Source organism: Engystomops pustulosus, chromosome 11 (assembly GCF_040894005.1).
Source record: "Engystomops pustulosus chromosome 11, aEngPut4.maternal, whole genome shotgun sequence".
NCBI classification, from domain to species: Eukaryota; Metazoa; Chordata; class Amphibia; order Anura; family Leptodactylidae; genus Engystomops; species Engystomops pustulosus.
The window spans coordinates 86,175,601-86,197,742 of NC_092421.1; the positions used below are offsets into that span (position 1 = coordinate 86,175,601).

The window sequence follows — 22,142 nt, forward strand, 5'->3', positions numbered from 1 at the left end:
AGGGACTAAGGTCAGATGGTCTTCAAAAGGAATCAAGTTAAAAAGTTAATATTTTTTAATATACTTTGTGATTCAGTTCATCCCCATTTGCAAGGTCTCTGCTTGCTGTCAATGACTGACATCCCTCTTGGTTCCATTCAGAGACCGTCACCCCGTACACAGCGAGTCCTGCTCTCTGCTGAGAAGTGGTTACAATTGTATCCAGTCTGGACAATGCTCTGTAAACTAAACTCATCAGATCTCGCTGCTGGTTTGCTACAATGTATCAGTTTAGAATCCAGGATGTTTATCTCACAGATACAATAGTCTCTGCTCATCAGCAGAGAGCAGGACTAATGTGTATGGCGTGACTGCCTCCGAGTGGGACCTTGATGCTTATGTGTTGATAAGGAATAGTAAGGAACAGAAAGGTAAAGTCTATGACACAGAACTTTATTTAATTGTAGGGAACCTGTCATCAGCAACTGGCCTGATAAACCACTACTAGTATATTGTCAGGCAGCGTGACACCTTCTAGTTCTTGTTTCTATCATGGTCCAGTGCAGTGACTTCATCCAGAAAATCTACTTTGAAGTGAGATGTAAATTGGTTGTATAAAGTCAAGGAGGCGGAGCTGGGGAACACTGAAGTCAAGGTAGGGAGCTCTGAACCCCTCCTCCTGCTCTGATTGATATTGTGCACTGGACTTCAGGAGATCTGGTTAGTGATGTCTCTGGACGTAGGACCAGCAATTACAGTGAAGGGACTTTCTGAGGAAGAGAGAGCTTGACTTCAGTGTTAAACTCTCCTCCTCCTTGACTTTATACAAGCAATTTACATCTCACTTCAGAGTAGATTTTCGGGATGATGCCACCACGCTGGGCCATGAAAGAAACATTGCTGCTTAGCAACACACTGGTAATGGTTTATTAGGTTGATTTCTGCTGACAGGTTCCCTTTCAGTGGTTGAGATATTTAGTATCCTGAATACTATTGTGTTCTAGAAGACTCCTGTATTTGGAGGTGACCTTGAGGAAAGTACTTTGACCTTGGGGACAATTTGTTATGGATTGATCAGAAATGACCCATTAGATCGTCCTGGTATTATAATAACTATAAAAATAATTTCCTCGATGGATCAAGTGCCAAACCGTTTACTACTAGAGATGAGTGAATCTTCTGAGATTGGATGCCTTGAAGATTCTCAGAATATTTTGTAAGATTTTTCAGGTCCGAATCTGTTTGATCAGAACAACATCCCAGCCCCCGCTAATCCTGTAAAACACAGATTGCATTACATTTTCTGTCTTTTTTTGGTTTTCTACATATTATCTAATATTCAGCTCTCACTGAAAGGATAATTACTGACGGACAATAACGGAAGAAATCGATAAAAAGTACATCTAGCGGAGCCATAAAACGTCAGTTATTATCATACAAACGAATCAGAAAATAATTGGATTTGATGCGCTATGAATAATAATAATTCTTTATTTATATAGCGCACACAGATTACGCAGCGCTGCTCAGAGCTTCCCAAATCAGTCCCTGTGGGGTCCCCATGGGGTTCATAATCTAAACAACCTACCAGTATGTTTAGGAGTGTGGGAGGAAACTGGAGGACCCGGAGGAAACCCACACAAACATGGAGAGAACATACAACTCTTTGCAGATGTTGACATGGGTGGGACCTGAACCCAGGACCGCAGCGCTGCAAGGCTGTAATGCTAACCACTGAGTCGCCGTGCTGCAAGGCTGTAGTGCTAACCACTGAGCCACCGTGCTGCCCTATGAATGGGTCTTCTTATCTCCAGTAGATGCTGTGATTTGCGCTCCACTATATAGATTGATGCTGCTTTTGGCTTGTGAGACAAAGTGACCTCAAATCAGAGCCGGTCCTGAGGTCTAAGCAGAGTGGAGTGAGCACCCGACTGGCCCATCTACTACACTGGATAGAATGGGTCTGCCCTCATCACGTGATGGAAGATTGTAATTTCTCATTAATATTTGCATCATGTTTGATAAAAAGTGGTGGGTGGGTGCAAAATTGGTCCCAAAGACCCCTGATTCTGATTCTGTCATTGGTGTAGGAAGTTATCCCAGATGGGTCACCTAGTTCTAGAAATGTACCTAGGTCTCTATGATGATGACGGTCCTGTCTTAAAGGGTTTGGCCACTTATAACAAATAATTGATAGTAGGCTGCTGTTCTAACCTCAGTTCTTTACCTGTTAACCCCTTACCGACCTGTGACGTAACTGTACGTTACACGTGGGTGTATGGAGAGAGCTCACGGGCTGTGCCCTCTCCATACAAGGTGGGTGTTTACTGGTTATTGTAGCAAACACCTAACGGTAACACCCGCAATCACTCGGTTACTGCCCCTCATTATCTTGGCTAAGGTCGTGGTGATGTCATGGGTAAGTGTCATTCTGTTGCCCCTCTCCCTAGAGCTGATATAAAAATCATAAACATAAAACTTTTATATATCCCTTTTATTGTGATACAGGTGCACCTGTGTGACATCACATGACCAGGGATATAACGAGCCGTGCACCTGTGTGACATCACATGACCAGGGATATAACGAGCCGTGCACCTGTGTGACATCACATGACCAGGGATATAACGAGCCGTGCACCTGTGTGACATCACATGACCAGGGATATAACGAGCCGTGCACCTGTGTGACATCACATGACCAGGGATATAACGAGCCGTGCACCTGTGTGACATCACATGACCTGGGATATATAATGAGCTGTGCACCTGTGTGACATCACATGACCAGGGATATAACGAGCCGTGCACCTGTGTGACATCACATGACCAGGGATATAACGAGCCGTGCACCTGTGTGACATCACATGACCAGGGATATAACGAGCCGTGCACCTGTGTGACATCACATGACCAGGGATATATAATGAGCTGTGCACCTGTGTGACATCACATGACCAGGGATATAACGAGCCGTGCACCTGTGTGACATCACATGACCAGGGATATAACGAGCCGTGCACCTGTGTGACATCACATGACCAGGGATATAACGAGCCGTGCACCTGTGTGACATCACATGACCAGGGATATATAACAGCGCACCTTTCGAGGCATCACATGACCAGGGATATAACGAGCCGTGCATCTGTGTGACATCACATGACCAGGGATATAACGAGCCGTGCACCTGTATGACATTACATGACCAGGGATATAACGAGCCGTGCACCTGTGTGACATCACATGACCAGGGATATAACGAGTCCTGCACCTGTGTGACCTCACATGACCAGAGATATAATGAGCCGTGCACCTGTGTGACCTCACATGACCAGGGATATAACGAGCCGTGCACCTGTGTGACATCACATGACCAGGGATATAATGAGCCCTGCACCTGTGTGACATCACATGACTAGAGATATAATGAGCCGTGCACCTGTGTGACATCACATGACCAGGGATATAACGAGCCGTGCACCTGTGTGACATCACATGACCAGGGATATAACGGGCCGTGCACCTGTGTGACATCACATGACCAGGGATATAATGAGCCGTGCACCTGTGTGACATCACATGACCAGGGATATATAACGAGCCGTGCACCTGTGTGACATCACATGACCAGGGATATAACGGGCCGTGCACCTGTGTGACATCACATGACCAGGGATATAACGAGCCGTGCACCTGTGTGACATCACATGACTAGAGATAAAACGAGCCGTGCACCTGTGTGACATCACATGACCAGGGATATAACGAGTCGTGCATTTATCCACAGCGAGTAAACAATGAAGTTTCCTATAGCATGACAGCAAGCAGAGATCTAGTAAACCGTGAGGAATTGATACAGAAAGTAGATTGGTAAATCGTGTGACTTTTCATTACACAAACAATGTAAATAATTTGCCGAGAGTGAATGCCCCTGTGATGAAAGTATTTGCAGACTCCTGAGAACATAGCAGGAATATTTGGCGATGGCTTTCCGGGCCGGGCTTCTATTCTGGGACCTGCCTACATCTCGCTGGGTTGGACTTTCTGCACGGAGGATCCATTGCCTAAAAGAAAAAGAAATTCAGCAGTAAATTTCAGGTTAATAACAAAGCGAACGTCAAAGTCCATCTCCAGGGAAGAGCCGGGAAGGTTTCTAGAGCCGGCACTGATTCCCGGACGCCTGGAGATGCCGGCCATGAGCTTCCAGAGACTGAAGCAAATCCCAGGAATCGTCCGGAGAGCGTATTCCAAAACTTCAGGAAAACCAAAACTGAAATATGACGCTGTGATCATCGGAGGAGGTAACGCTGCCCCTGATGGGGCCTCGCTGTGTAGCCCTGGCACGTACAGCCGGGAATGTCCTGGGATTAACCCTCGAAGCGGGAAAAGTCACAAGGTCCCAGCAGTTTAAAGGGAAAATGTCACTTGTTTAAAGGGGTTGTCCTATCTAAGGAATTTATGATAACTATATGTAGATATCCCAAAATCTGACTGCACGCACAAACGGAACAGAGCTCCATATGGAGAGGGGAGGGGGGGAGGGAGCTGAACGGAAAGAACCTGGAGATTCCGGGGAGGGAGTTCAAGAGACCTTAAAGGGGTTGTCCAGAGGCTGAAAAACATGGCTGCTGTATGTTTTGGAGTGTGGGAGGAAACCGGAGGACCCGGAGGAAATCCACACAAACACGGAGAGAACATACAAACTCTTTGCAGATGTTAATCCTGGGACTTGAACCCAGGATCCCAGGGTTCAAGTCCCAGGATTAACATCTGCAAAGAGTTTGTATGTTCTCTCCGTGTTTGTGTGGATTTCCTCCGGGTCCTCCGGTTTCCTCCCACACTCCAAAACATACAAAAAGATTGTGAGCCAAATGGGGACAGGGACTGATTTGGGAAGCTCTTATTATACTATTTCTGGCCTTTAGATGAGTTTTTAGCAGTTTTCCCCTCTGTAGACTTTATACTTAATTCTCAGTTGTTTGGAGCTGGTGGCTGGTGACCGGTCGCTATGATGTCTCCCATACACTGCACACAGAACATAGAGAATCTGCTCCATAACTTACTTAGAAGAAACAGTAGAATCACATAGGGAGGTAATAAACCTTCATAAAGTGGGGAAAAAAGGTAATAGAGGTGAGAGCGAATTTTAGTATAATCTCTTTGTGCCCCTCCTTTTTTACTCAGCCCTGCCCCCTCTCCATAGACTTCTCTGTAATCTGATACCTGTGTGAGCTGAAGTTTGTTTAGCTCCAGCAGCAGAACTCTGTCTAGGAGGAGCAGGAAAGGAGCCGTGTAAGTGGTGAAAGAAGCTCCTTTACCTAATCAGATACATGACAAGTTTTGCACAATATTCATACAAACTATTGAAGTTTTTTAAGCCACTTTTCTGCAGTCTAGTTTTTTATGGACAGGGTTAGAGGTTTCCATCAATCCCACTAAATTATTGGTCAGAAATTGGAGCTCTGCATCAGAACAATGAAACCCCCACCTGTGGAAAGATACAATGAAAACCGAATCTGCTCAGAATTCTGCACTTTAATTGTACTGAATATTTTGGTGATAACAGATGGAGGCTTTACTCATAATTTCTAAATTCCCTTATAATTATCAGACTTTTGCCGCTCTTTGCGGATGTGGTGGTTCTATCTCGACATCTTCTGGTGGTTCAACTTCTCTAAAATCATCAGTATGCGGCATCCTGTCAATTTTTATTAAAATGTTCATACAAAACAGGAAGCTTTAATGTGGTCAGAAACATTTACAGATGATGTTCCCCTCGTAGCGGGATGAGAGTCTATAGAGCAGCCAAGTAGGACAGATCTACACTCACACGCGGCCATCACTTGTCTCGGCTCCAACTTTATCCAATTGTATCCTATAAAAACCACCGCCTGCCATTGGTATTGACATGATTAGGGTTCACATCATATTTTAGCCCTTCATCGTAAGGATACATGGGGCGGATTCCCAACGTGTCCTTAGATGGAGGGCTAAGAATATCCAACATCGTCCGTTCCCGGAGGGAGGAGTGAATATGTTTGGGGAGCTTCCCACAGTGACGTCTCTGTCCTTATAAGAACAGCAACATCACTTGGAACAGTTTAATTTCAACGGAGGCCAGAGAAGGATACAATGTTTTGCATCCGTCCTCTATTTTCTCCAGTGACCTCCGCTGAGTGCATTCGTCACTCGAGATTTCTGTGTCTTTCCATCCTATGTTTCCCCACAGAATACAACTTATAACGGGCAGACAGAGACAGAAAGGATGCCCCCAGCATGTGGAGACTGATTTGCATTTAAAGTTCACAGTAAGGTGCCATTGAAAAATACAGCAAAAATGAAAAAAACTATAGGTCTGCTATGTGGGGTCTCCAGTATTATAGGTCTGCTCTGGTGTCTTCACTATTGTACATCTGCTCTGGGGTCTCCATTATTATATATCTGTCCTGGGGGTCTCCAGTATTATAGGTCTGCTCTGGGGTCTCCATTATTATATATCTGTCCTGGGGGCCTCCAGTATTATAGGTCTGCTCTGGGGTCTTCACTATTGTACATATGCTCTGGGGTCTCCATTATTATACATCTGTTCTAGGGGTCTCCAGTATTATAGTTTTGCTCTGGGTGTCTCCACTATCATACATCTACTCTGGGGATCTCCAGTATTGTATGTCTGCTCTGGGGTCTCCATTATTATATGTCTGTCCTGGGGGTCTCCAGTATTTGTCTGCTCTTCGGACTCTCCAGTATTATAAGTCTGCTCTGGGGTCTTCACTATTATACATCTGCTCTGGGGTTTCCATTATTATATATATGTCCTGCGGGTCTCCAGTATTTGTGGGGTCTCCAGTATTATAGGTCTGCTATGGGGTCTCAATTATTATACATCTGTTCTGGGGGTCTCCAGTATTATAGTCTACCCTGGGTGGTCTTCAGTATAATATATCAGCACTAGGGGGTCTCCAGTATTATTATAGTCTTGTTTGTGTTCTGTATTTGCAGTGTGCCGTGGGGTCTCTTAGTTATTATATTATTGCAGTATTTGGTTCTGTGCTGGTATTTTGGGTTGTACTGTGGTGTTTGGTGCACCTAGGGGTGCAGCCGCTGCCCGGTGTGACAATGTGGCCCCCGGACAGATAAAGGTTGTGCACCCCGACTCTAGAGCTCCAATCTAGACACTTATGTAGATGCTGTGATTGCCATCTCTATAGTCTCTATGATTTTGCTGTTCTGCAACGACCTGAAAGATTTCCAGGAAATGTCTCTTAAAAATAAATCTACAGAACTGGCAGAAAAAACTGAGGATAAGTGAAATTTAGTGCGCGTTACCATGGAGCCCGAGACTGCTCACCGGGAGCCACGGAGGCAAACAAACAAATCCAATCAGTGGATAAATACTGCAGAGGCGGAAGAGCAAGCTCCGGGGCCCAGAGCCCCCACCAACCAGATACACATGTGACAGGGGGACTATGGGGGGTGCAGGGAGCTAAGGCTGGGGCTACACCCCCCACAGCTACACCCCCACAGCTACACCCCTGTGTGTACAAAGAAATAAAAAGTATCTTGAACAGCAATTTATATAAAGAAAAAAAGTTAAAGTCTTGCAAATTACTTGCATTACTTCCTGTGATATACTCCAGAGCTGCACTCACTATTCTGCTGCTGGTGCAGTCACTGTGTACATACATGACATTACTTATCCTGTACTGATCCTGAGTTACATCCTGTATTATACTCCAGAGCTGCACTCACTATTCTGCTGCTGGTGCAGTCACTGTGTACATACATGACATTACTGATCCTGTACTGATCCTGAGTTACATCCTGTATTATACTCCAGAGCTGCACTCACTATTCTGCTGCTGGTGCAGTCACTGTACATACATGACATTACTTATCCTGTACTGATCCTGAGTTACATCCTGTATTATACTCCAGAGCTGCACTCACTATTCTGCTGCTGGTGCAGTCACTGTGTATATACATGACATTACTTATCCTGTACTGATCCTGAGTTACATCCTGTATTATACTCCAGAGCTGCACTCACTATCTGCTGCTGGTACAGTCACTGTGTACATACATGACATTACTTATCCTGTACTGATCCTGAGTTACATCCTGTATTATGCTCCAGAGCTGCACTCACTATTCCGCTGCTGGTGCAGTCACTGTGTACATACATGACATTACTTATCCTGTACTGATCCTGAGTTACATCCTGTATTATGCTCCAGAGCTGCACTCACTATTCTGCTGCTGGTGCAGTCACTGTGTACATACATGACATTACTTATCCTGTACTGATCCTGAGTTACATCCTGTATTATGCTCCAGAGCTGCACTCACTATTCTGCTGCTGGTGCAGTCACTGTGTACATACATGACATTACTTATCCTGTACTGATCCTGAGTTACATCCTGTATTATGCTCCAGAGCTGCACTCACTATTCTGCTGCTGGTGCAGTCACTGTCTACATACATGACATTACTTATCCTGTACTGATCCTGAGTTACATCCTGTATTATACTCCAGAGCTGCACTCACTGTTCTGGTGCAGTCACTGTGTACATACATGACATTACTTATCCTGTACTAATCCTGAGTTACATCCTGTATTATACTCCAGAGCTGCACTCACTATTCCGCTGCTGGTGCAGTCACTGTGTACATACATGACATTACTTATCCTGTACTGATCCTGAGTTACATCCTGTATTATGCTCCAGAGCTGCACTCACCATTCTGCTGCTGGTGCAGTCACTGTGTACATACATGACATTACTTATCCTGTACTGATCCTGAGTTACATCCTGTATTATGCTCCAGAGCTGCACTCACTATTCTGCTGCTGGTGCAGTCACTGTGTACATACATGACATTACTTATCCTGTACTGATCCTGAGTTACATCCTGTATTATGCTCCAGAGCTGCACTCACTATTCTGCTGCTGGTGCAGTCACTGTGTACATACATGACATTACTTATCCTGTACTGATCCTGAGTTACATCCTGTATTATACCCCGGAGCTGCACTCACTATTCTACTGCTGGTGCAGTCACTGCGTACATACATGACATTACTTATCCTGTACTGATCCTGAGTTACATCATGTATTATACTCCAGAGCTGCACTCACTATTCTGCTGCTGGTGCAGTCACTGTGTACATACATGACATTACTTATCCTGTACTGATCCTGAGTTACATCCTGTATTATACTCCAGAGCTGCACTCACTATTCTGCTGCTGGTGCAGTCACTGTATACATACATGACATTACTTATCCTGTACTGATCCTGAGTTACCTCCTGTATTATACCCCAGAGCTGCACTCACTATTCTGCTGCTGGTGCAGTCACTGTGTACATACATGACATTACTTATCCTGTACTGATCCTGAGTTACATCCTGTATTATACTCCAGAGCTGCACTCACTATTCTGCTGCTGGTGCAGTCACTGTGTACATACATGACATTACTTATCCTGTACTGATCCTGAGTTACATCATGTATTATACCCCAGAGCTGCACTCACTATTCTGCTGCTGGTGCAGTCACTGTGTACATACATGACATTACTTATCCTGTACTGATCCTGAGTTACATCCTGTATTATACTCCAGAGCTGCACTCACTATTCTGCTGCTGGTGCAGTCACTGTGTACATACATGACATTACTTATCCTGTACTGATCCTGAGTTACATCCTCTATTATACTCCAGAGCTGCACTCACTATTCTGCTGCTGGTGCAGTCACTGTGTACATACATGACATTACTTATCCTGTACTGATCCTGAGTTACATCCTCTATTATACTCCAGAGCTGCACTCACTATTCTGCTGCTGGTGCAGTCACTGTGTACATACATGACATTACTTATCCTGTACTGATCCTGAGTTACATCCTGTATTATACCCCAGAGCTGCACTCACTATTCTGCTGCTGGTGCAGTCACTATGTACATACATGACATTACTTATCCTGTACTGATCCTGAGTTACATCCTGTATTATGCTCCAGAGCTGCACTCACCATTCTGCTGCTGGTGCAGTCACTGTGTACATACATGACATTACTTATCCTGTACTGATCCTGAGTTACATCCTGTATTATGCTCCAGAGCTGCACTCACTATTCTGCTGCTGGTGCAGTCACTGTGTACATACATGACATTACTTATCCTGTACTGATCCTGAGTTACATCCTGTATTATGCTCCAGAGCTGCACTCACTATTCTGCTGCTGGTGCAGTCACTGTGTACATACATGACATTACTTATCCTGTACTGATCCTGAGTTACATCCTGTATTATACCCCGGAGCTGCACTCACTATTCTACTGCTGGTGCAGTCACTGCGTACATACATGACATTACTTATCCTGTACTGATCCTGAGTTACATCATGTATTATACTCCAGAGCTGCACTCACTATTCTGCTGCTGGTGCAGTCACTGTGTACATACATGACATTACTTATCCTGTACTGATCCTGAGTTACATCCTGTATTATACTCCAGAGCTGCACTCACTATTCTGCTGCTGGTGCAGTCACTGTATACATACATGACATTACTTATCCTGTACTGATCCTGAGTTACCTCCTGTATTATACCCCAGAGCTGCACTCACTATTCTGCTGCTGGTGCAGTCACTGTGTACATACATGACATTACTTATCCTGTACTGATCCTGAGTTACATCCTGTATTATACTCCAGAGCTGCACTCACTATTCTGCTGCTGGTGCAGTCACTGTGTACATACATGACATTACTTATCCTGTACTGATCCTGAGTTACATCATGTATTATACCCCGGAGCTGCACTCACTATTCTGCTGCTGCTGGTGCAGTCACTGTGTACATACATGACATTACTTATCCTGTACTGATCCTGAGTTACATCCTGTATTATACCCCAGAGCTGCACTCACTATTCTGCTGCTGGTGCAGTCACTGTGTACATACATGACATTACTTATCCTGTACTGATCCTGAGTTACATCCTGTATTATACCCCAGAGCTGCACTCACTATTCTGCTGCTGGTGCAGTCACTGTGTACATACATGACATTACTTATCCTGTACTGATCCTGAGTTACATCCTGTATTATACTCCAGAGCTGCACTCACTATTCTGCTGCTGGTGCAGTCACTGTGTACATACATGACATTACTTATCCTGTACTGATCCTGAGTTACATCCTGTATTATACTCCAGAGCTGCACTCACTATTCTGATTCTGGTGCAGTCACTGTGTACATACATATAGATAGGGGGGTAGGTTACAGGTTGTAACTCCCTATGCGAAAAAAGAGACGTCTGGATCGTGCCGGTACTCAAGAGTAAAGGTTTCTTTTATTTGGAAAAAACTTTTTGGACAACGCGTTTCGCACTATGCAAAGTGCTTCATCAGGTCCAGTTTTGCAAGCTGGGATCATGCAGGTAATGCACACAGTGATGTCACAGTATAAGGATAATAAATAAGTTATTAGTAGTTACACTACACACAACTCATGAAAAGTTAATATTTTGCATTGGTTTTATGTGTGAATATGTTTTTTCTGCGTTGCAGGACACAATGGGCTCGTGGCGGTGAGTTTTATCACATTTTCTCTTCCTTACATGTGACCGTATCATTTCCTAGTCTTAGTAAAATGCTGAGCACTAAAGAAGAGAGCACGAACATTGACTTTGTATTAGGACTGGACTTTGCCTGATGTTAGAAGGTCACATTCAGCATTTTCCACTGTTTTCAATAATGATATTGAAAAAAAAAATGTCTTTTATATAAATTATTATATCGAAAATGTTACTCCGCAATGTGTCATAGTTATTACATGTGGTCCATGTGGTAGTCACTTATCCCTAGGATCCCCATTATCAGGACTGTGGGGGCTGACACCCAGGACCCCACTGATGAGGGAGCCCCCCTCAATGTCACATTTACATTACACCATGTGACGTGGTTTTTATGCCAATCATTTGCTCCGTCTCCGTGTTTCCAAAATTGTGGATATTTGATCTAAAGTTTTGGATGGTCAAGTTCTCTGCAGCCTTAGCCAGAATTTAGTGCATATGGACACAATTTTGGTAATGGATAGAATTTTGACGCATTTAAAGACAGTGGACACAATGTTGCTAAACAGAACAATAAGAAGGATAAATATTATGGCTAAACACCACAAATACAAACACAAATCGCATTAGACATAAACAAATGACACTAAAAATGACATTAAAAAATGAAGGATATGATGTGCACATATTGCGGTCAAGTACACTCCAATAACATAATGATAATAATAATATAATAATAATAGCTCTTTACAGTGCCCAATATTAGTGGCAGAAGGCAGTAAATGCTACTAATGTGATTGCTGGATGGAACGTATTTAGAATACAATGGGGCTCATCTACTAAGGGTCCGCACACCGCACTTTCGTCGGGTTTCCCGAATATTTCCGTTTTGCGCCGAAGTGCCCCGGGATTTTGGCACACGCAATCGGATTGTGGCGCATTGGCGCCGGATTGCACACGACAGAAATCGGGGGGCGTGGCCGTCGGACAACCCGACAGATTTGGACGAACCGCGGAATTTGAAAAAAAGAATTTGTGTCGCAAAATCAAGCACTCACATGCACCGGGAAGAAGCAGGTGAACTCCAGCGGACCTCGGCGCAGCAGCTACACATGCAGGAACTCAGACGCACGATGCTCGTCGGTCCTCGTCGGGCAACGCACCACAGGATCACGACGGGACCCACGACGGGTAAGCAAATCTGCCCCATTGACTGATTTCTTCCATAAACAGCGCCACTCCGGTGCACAGGTTGAGTCTGTTACTGCAGCCCAACTGTATTGAACAGAATAGATCTGAGCGGCAATACCAGACACGACCAGGGGAGGCGCTGGATTTGTGAGATGAACGCCATTTCTTTGGCGTTTGAGCTCTAGCATGGTGACCAGTGTGTGTGAATGTCCAGTAAGATGGGATATGGTGCGGCTGTTCCATAACCGGATCTTCTATTGTTGTATAGGCAGCCTATCTACAGAAATCCGGGGTGCAGTGTGCGGTGCTGGAGAGGCGCCATGTCATAGGCGGAGCAGCTGTCACCGAGGAGATTGTTCCAGGTGGATTTCTCTCTTAATCTGTTTCTATCTAAAGGGTTAATCAACAATTAACAAAAGGAAATGATTATAAGACTTATATTTACTTTAGGAAATATTGATTATTGTTTAATAGGATTTAAGTTTTCCAGAGCGTCCTACCTCCTCAGCCTCCTACGGCCACAGATTTACAAAGATCTGGAACTAAAGGTAAGTTTTGTCAAATACACACAGTGATGTCACAGTACAGGGATAATATACACAGTGATGTCACAGTACAGGGATAATACACACAGCGATGTCACAGTACAGGGATAATACACACAGTGATGTCACAGTACAGGGATAATACACACAGTGATGTCACAGTACAGGGATACTACACACAGTGATGTCACAGTACAGGGATAATACACACAGTGATGTCACAGTACAGGGATAATACACACAGTGATGTCACTGTACAGAGATAATACACACAGTGATGTCACAGTACAGGGATAATACACACAGTGATCACACAGTACAGGGATAATACACACAGTGATGTCACAGTACAGGGATAATACACACAGTGATGTCACAGTACAGGGGTAATACACACAGTGATGTCACAGTACAGGGATAATACACACAGTGATGTCACAGTACAGGGATAATACACACAGTGATGTCACAGTACAGGGATAATACACACAGTGATGTCACAGTACAGGGATAATACACACAGCGATGTCACAGTACAGGGATAATACACACAGTGATGTCACAGTACAGGGATAATACACGCAGTGATGTCACAGTACAGGGATACTAAACACAGTGATGTCACAGTACAGGGATAATACACACAGTGATGTCACTGTACAGAGATAATACACACAGTGATGTCACAGTACAGGGATAATACACACAGTGATCACACAGTACAGGGATAATACACACAGTGATGTCACAGTACAGAGATAATACACACAGTGATGTCACAGTACAGGAATAATACACACAGTGATGTCACAGTACAGGGATAATACACACAGTGATGTCACAGTACAGGGGTAATACACACAGTGATGTCACAGTACAGGGATAATACACACAGTGATGTCACAGTACAGGGATAATATACACAGTGATGTCACAGTACAGGGATAATACACACAGCGATGTCACAGTACAGGGATAATACACACAGTGATGTCACAGTACAGGGATAATACACACAGTGATGTCACAGTACAGGGATAATACACACAGTGATGTCACAGTACAGGGATAATACACACAGTGATGTCACTGTACAGAGATAATACACACAGTGATGTCACAGTACAGGGATAATACACACAGTGATCACACAGTACAGGGATAATACACACAGTGATGTCACAGTACAGGGATAATACACACAGTGATGTCACAGTACAGGGGTAATACACACAGTGATGTCACAGTACAGGGATAATACACACAGTGATGTCACAGTACAGGGATAATACACACAGTGATGTCACAGTACAGGGATAATACACACAGTGATGTCACAGTACAGGGATAATACACACAGCGATGTCACAGTACAGGGATAATACACACAGTGATGTCACAGTACAGGGATAATACACGCAGTGATGTCACAGTACAGGGATACTACACACAGTGATGTCACAGTACAGGGATAATACACACAGTGATGTCACTGTACAGAGATAATACACACAGTGATGTCACAGTACAGGGATAATACACACAGTGATCACACAGTACAGGGATAATACACACAGTGATGTCACAGTACAGAGATAATACACACAGTGATGTCACAGTACAGGAATAATACACACAGTGATGTCACAGTACAGGGATAATACACACAGTGATGTCACAGTACAGGGGTAATACACACAGTGATGTCACAGTACAGGGATAATACACACAGTGATGTCACAGTACAGGGATAATATACACAGTGATGTCACAGTACAGGGATAATACACACAGCGATGTCACAGTACAGGGATAATACACACAGTGATGTCACAGTACAGGGATAATACACACAGTGATGTCACAGTACAGAGATAATACACACAGTGATGTCACAGTACAGGGATACTACACACAGTGATGTCACAGTACAGGGATAATACACACAGTGATGTCACAGTACAGGGATAATACACACAGTGATGTCACTGTACAGAGATAATACACACAGTGATGTCACAGTACAGGGATAATACACACAGTGATCACACAGTACAGGGATAATACACACAGTGATGTCACAGTACAGGGATAATACACACAGTGATGTCACAGTACAGGGGTAATACACACAGTGATGTCACAGTACAGGGATAATACACACAGTGATGTCACAGTACAGGGATAATACACACAGCGATGTCACAGTACAGGGATAATACACACAGTGATGTCACAGTACAGGGATAATACACGCAGTGATGTCACAGTACAGGGATACTACACACAGTGATGTCACAGTACAGGGATAATACACACAGTGATGTCACTGTACAGAGATAATACACACAGTGATGTCACAGTACAGGGATAATACACACAGTGATCACACAGTACAGGGATAATACACACAGTGATGTCACAGTACAGGGATAATACACACAGTGATGTCACAGTACAGGGGTAATACACACAGTGATGTCACAGTACAGGGATAATACACACAGTGATGTCACAGTACAGGGATAATACACACAGTGATGTCACAGTACAGGGATAATACACACAGCGATGTCACAGTACAGGGATAATACACACAGTGATGTCACAGTACAGGGATAATACACACAGTGATCACACAGTACAGGGATAATACACACAGTGATGTCACAGTACAGGGATAATACACACAGTGATGTCACAGTACAGGGGTAATACACACAGTGATGTCACAGTACAGGGATAATACACACAGCGATGTCACAGTACATGGATAATATACACAGTGATGTCACAGTACAGGGATAATACACACAGTGATGTCACAGTACAGGGATAATACACACAGTGATGTCACAGTACAGGGATAATACACACAGTGATGTCACAGTACAGGGATAATACACACAGTGATCACAAAGTACAGGGATAATACACACAGTGATGTCACAGTACAGGGGATAAATAATACACACAGTGATGTCACAGTACAGGGATAGTACACACAGTGATGTCACAGTACAGGGGTAATATACACAGTGATGTCACAGTACAGGGATAATACACACAGTGATGTCACAGTACAGGGATAATACACACAGTGATCACACAGTACAGGGATAATACACACAGTGATGTCACAGTACAGGGATAATACACACAGTGATGTCACAGTACAGGGGTAATATACACAGTGATGTCACAGTACAGGGATAATACACACAGTGATGTCACAGTACAGGGATAATACACACAGTGATGTCACAGTACAGGGATAATACACACAGTGATGTCACAGTACAGGGATAATACACACAGTGATCACAAAGTACAGGGATAATACACACAGTGATGTCACAGTACAGGGGATAAATAATACACACAGTGATGTCACAGTACAGGGATAGTACACACAGTGATGTCACAGTACAGGGATAATACACACAGTAATGTCACAGTACAGGGATAATACACACAGTGATGTCACAGTACAGGGATAATACAAACAGCGATGTCACAGTACAGAGATAATACACACAGTGATGTCACAGTACAGGGATAATACACACAGTGATGTCACAGTACAGGGATAATACACACAGTGATGTCACAGTACAGGGATAATGCACACAGCGATGTCACAGTACAGGGATAATACACACAGTGATATCCCAGTACAGGGATAATGCACACAGTGATGTCACAGTACAGGGATAATACACACAGTGATGTCACAGTACAGGGATAATACACACAGTGCTGTCACAGTACAGGGATAATGCACACAGTGATGTCACAGTACAGGGATAATACACACAGTGATGTCACAGTACAGAGATAATACACACAGTGATGTCACAGTATAGGGATAGGATAATACACACAGTGATGTCACAGTACAGGATAATACACACAGTGATGTCACAGTACAGGGATAATACACACAGCGATGTCACAGTACAGGGATAATACACACAGTGATGTCACAGTACAGGGATAATACACAGTGATGTCACAGTACAGGGATAATACACACAGTGATGTCACAGTACAGGGGTAATACACACAGTGATGTCACACTACAGTACAGGGGTAATACACACAGTGATGTCACACTACAGGGATAATACACACAGCAATGTCACAGTACAGGGATAATACACACAGTGATGTCACAGTACAGGGATAATACACACAGTGATGTCACAGTACAGGGATAATACACAGTGATGTCACAGTACAGGGATAATATACACAGTGATGTCACAGTACAGAGATAATACACACAGTGATGTCACAGTACAGAGATAATACACACAGTGATGTCACAGTACAGAGATAATACACACAGCGATGTCACAGCACAGGGATAATACACACAGTGATGTCACAGTACAGGGATAATACACACAGTGATGTCACAGTACAGGGATAATACACACAGTGATGTCACAGTACAGAGATAATACACACAGTGATGTCACAGTACAGGGATAATACACACAGTGATGTCACAGTACAGAGATAATACACACAGTGATGTCACAGTACAGGGATAATACACAAAGTGATGTCACAGTACAGGGATAATGCACACAGTGATGTCACAGTACAGGGATAATACACACAGTGATGTCATAGTACAGGGATAATACACACAGTGATGTCACAGCACAGAGATAATACACACAGTGATGTCCCAGTACAGGGATAATACACACAGTGATGTCACAGTACAGTGATAATACACACAGTGATGTCACAGTACAGAGATAATACACACAGTGATGTCACAGTACAGAGATAATACACACAGCGATGTCACAGCACAGGGATAATACACACAGTGATGTCACAGTACAGGGATAATACACACAGTGATGTCACAGTACAGGGATAATACACACAGTGATGTCACAGTACAGAGATAATACACACAGTGATGTCACAGTACAGGGATAATACACACAGTGATATCCCAGTACAGGGATAATGCACACAGTGATGTCACAGTACAGGGATAATACACACAGTGATGTCACAGTACAGGGATAATACACACAGTGCTGTCACAGTACAGGGATAATGCACACAGTGATGTCACAGTACAGGGATAATACACACAGTGATGTCACAGTACAGAGATAATACACACAGTGATGTCACAGTATAGGGATAGGATAATACACACAGTGATGTCACAGTACAGGATAATACACACAGTGATGTCACAGTACAGGGATAATACACACAGCGATGTCACAGTACAGGGATAATACACACAGTGATGTCACAGTACAGGGATAATACACAGTGATGTCACAGTATAGAGATAATACACACAGTGATGTCACAGTACAGGGGTAATACACACAGTGATGTCACACTACAGTACAGAGATAATACACACAGTGATGTCACAGTACAGGGATAATACACACAGCAATGTCACAGTACAGGGATAATACACACAGTGATGTCACAGTACAGGGATAATACACACAGTGATGTCACAGTACAGGGATAATACACAGTGATGTCACAGTACAGGGATAATATACACAGTGACGTCACAGTACAGAGATAATACACACAGTGATGTCACAGTACAGAGATAATACACACAGTGATGTCACAGTACAGAGATAATACACACAGCGATGTCACAGCACAGGGATAATACACACAGTGATGTCACAGTACAGGGATAATACACACAGTGATGTCACAGTACAGGGATAATACACACAGTGATGTCACAGTACAGAGATAATACACACAGTGATGTCACAGTACAGGGATAATACACACAGTGATGTCACTGTACAGAGATAATACACACAGTGATGTCACAGTACAGGGATAATACACAAAGTGATGTCACAGTACAGGGATAATGCACACAGTGATGTCACAGTACAGGGATAATACACACAGTGATGTCATAGTACAGGGATAATACACACAGTGATGTCACAGCACAGAGATAATACACACAGTGATGTCCCAGTACAGAGATAATACACACAGTGATGTCACAGTACAGAGATAATACACACAGCGATGTCACAGCACAGGGATAATACACACAGTGATGTCACAGTACAGGAATAATACACAGTGATGTCACAGTACAGGGATAATACACACAGTGATGTCACAGTACAGAGATAATACACACAGTGATGTCACAGTACAGGGATAATACACACAGTGATGTCACAGTACAGAGATAATACACACAGTGATGTCACAGTACAGGGATAATACACACAGTGATGTCACAGTACAGGGATAATGCACACAGTGATGTCACAGTACAGGGATAATACACACAGTGATGTCACAGTACAGGGATAATACACACAGTGATGTCACAGTACAGGGATAATGCACACAGTGATGTCACAGCACAGGGATAATACACACAGTGATGTCACAGTACAGGGATAATACACACAGTGATGTCACAGTACAGAGATAATACACACAGTGATGTCACAGTATAGGGATAGCATAATACACACAGTGATGTCACAGTACAGGATAATACACACAGTGATGTCACAGTACAGGGATAATACACACAGCGATGTCACAGTACAGGGGTAATACACACAGTGATGTCACACTACAGTACAGAGATAATACACACAGTGATGTCACAGTACAGGGATAATACACACAGCAATGTCACAGTACAGGGATAATACACACAGTGATGTCACAGTACAGGGATAATACACACAGTGATGTCACAGTACAGGGATAATACACAGTGATGTCACAGTATAGAGATAATACACACAGTGATGTCACAGTACAGGGATAATACACAGTGATGTCACAGTATAGAGATAATACACACAGTGATGTCACAGTACAGGGGTAATACACAGTGATGTCACAGTACAGGGATAATATACACAGTGATGTCACAGTACAGGGATAATACACACAGTGATGTTACAGTACAGGATAATACACACAGTGATGTCACAGTACAGGGATAATAAGACAAGATAATATACACTCTTAAAAGGAGGATGAATTAAGTTAAAAAGTAAATACAGTGAATATCTCGGTCTCTGTGGATGTGACGTGTTTGCTCCTCTAGTACAGAAGTGACTGCAGGATAAACAATCTTGGAAGTCGTCCATGTCCAGAGGCTCCTCATGTAGATAGAAACATTCTGCTACTTTAAATTATATTATACATTCTCATACTGTACATACTTATACTATATATTATACTGTACATTCTTATACTATATATTATACTGTACATTCTTATACTATAAATTCTTGTTTCCTTCTATGTACAGTCCTGAGACTTTTCACAGTTGAGGGTTTGTTACAGTTGTATCCAGGACATGCATCGCCATCTCTTGTATAGATCAATGTAAGGTCTGTAATGTAACGTTCTGTATGATCCAGGTCTTATTAGACAGTGATGGGAATCTCTTGGATAATTCTGCTGTATATGAATTCATTCCTGGGCGTCTAATATTACAGCTTAATGTTATTTTCTATTCACTATTTTAGAGACATGGACTGAAAATTTATTTCCGAGACCCCCATTCCTTCACTCCATTACTGGAAAATGTGAGCGGACGTCCTCCGCGGTCGCTTGTTCTTGGGTCGGATATGGCTGAGAACCAGAGGCAGATCGCGCAGTTTTCTGAGAAGGACGCAGAGGTGCGAGTTGTTCCGGGTATCGGCTCATATGACTCGAGAGACTGTGACCCGGAGCATAAAATTATCACCGACTTTACATAAATCAACAATAGAAGAGACTATAAGAAGCTTTGTAATGTAACATATAATAGAAAGATTCTTCTTTCTCCATTTATATGGTTTCTTTCCTCATGTATCCTCGTGTGACCTTGTGCATGACAATGGACTGTTACCATAAGTCTATGTATTCAGGGGTGCACCCGGCCTCTGCCTGAGGCCAACTATAGAAAGCCCCCCCCCCCTATGGGCAAAGAATTATATTTTGTGCTTAGTGAAAATGATCAGTTGGGGCTCCCTTGGCTAACAAAATTGATAGAGAAGCCGATCACACGTGCTCCCTGCTATACAATGTGCCGTTTCCAGCAGCCCTTGGTTCCTGCAGCGGCCTCCTGTTCTGTAGCCCCTCCTGATAGCGCTGCTTTTCTGTTGTCTGTCTATATAAGAAGGGGCTATAGAAAAGGGGACATTATAATACCCCTATCTTCGTAGCCCCCCCCCCCCCCACATGCACAGTTATAATGTCTCCTTGTGTTTGGCCTTTGGCCTGAGGAAGGAAATGCAGCCACTACTCATCAATAAAATGTCCAGCAGCCTCTCCTCACTAATGAAATGTCCACAACAGAGCCCCCCTTTAAAGACATGATCAGAGCAGAGCCCAATTTAAAGACCTAATCAGAGCAGAGCCCACCTTTAATGAAATTATCACAGCAGAGCCCCCTTTTAATAAAATGTCCACTGCAGAGCCCCCTTTAATGAAATGATCACAACAGAGCCCCTTTTTAATGAAATGATCACAGAAGAGCCCCCTTTAATGAAATGTCCACAGCAGAGCCCCCCTTTAAAGACATGATCAGAGCAGAGCCCCCCTTTAATGAAATTATCACAGCAGAGCCCTCTTTTAATAAAATGTCCACTGCAAAGCCCCCCTTTAATGAAATGTCCACTACAGAGCCCCCTTTCAATGAAATGATCACAGCAGAGCCCTCTTCAATGAAATGTCCACTGCAGAGCCCACTTAAAACCTTGATACTTGCCTCCAGCCTCTAGGTAAGAATTGAGTTTTTTAATTAAAATATATGTTCTTTGGCTGTGGCCCGG

The 22,142-nt window shown here is 43.4% G+C and overlaps 1 protein-coding gene across 1 annotated transcript in view; it reads left to right on the forward strand.

Moving 5' to 3' along the window:
- Positions 1-3,925: 3,925 nt before the first annotated feature.
- PYROXD2 (pyridine nucleotide-disulphide oxidoreductase domain 2) overlaps positions 3,926-22,142 on the forward strand; it is an 83,218-nt gene continuing 65,001 nt past the window's right edge. The window contains exons 1-5 of the mRNA XM_072129918.1: positions 3,926-4,282; positions 11,568-11,587; positions 13,032-13,125; positions 13,238-13,311; positions 20,853-21,005. Coding sequence (XP_071986019.1) covers positions 4,168-4,282; positions 11,568-11,587; positions 13,032-13,125; positions 13,238-13,311; positions 20,853-21,005 — 456 coding nt within the window. The 5' untranslated portion in view covers positions 3,926-4,167. The remainder of the gene's footprint in view (positions 4,283-11,567; positions 11,588-13,031; positions 13,126-13,237; positions 13,312-20,852; positions 21,006-22,142) is intronic.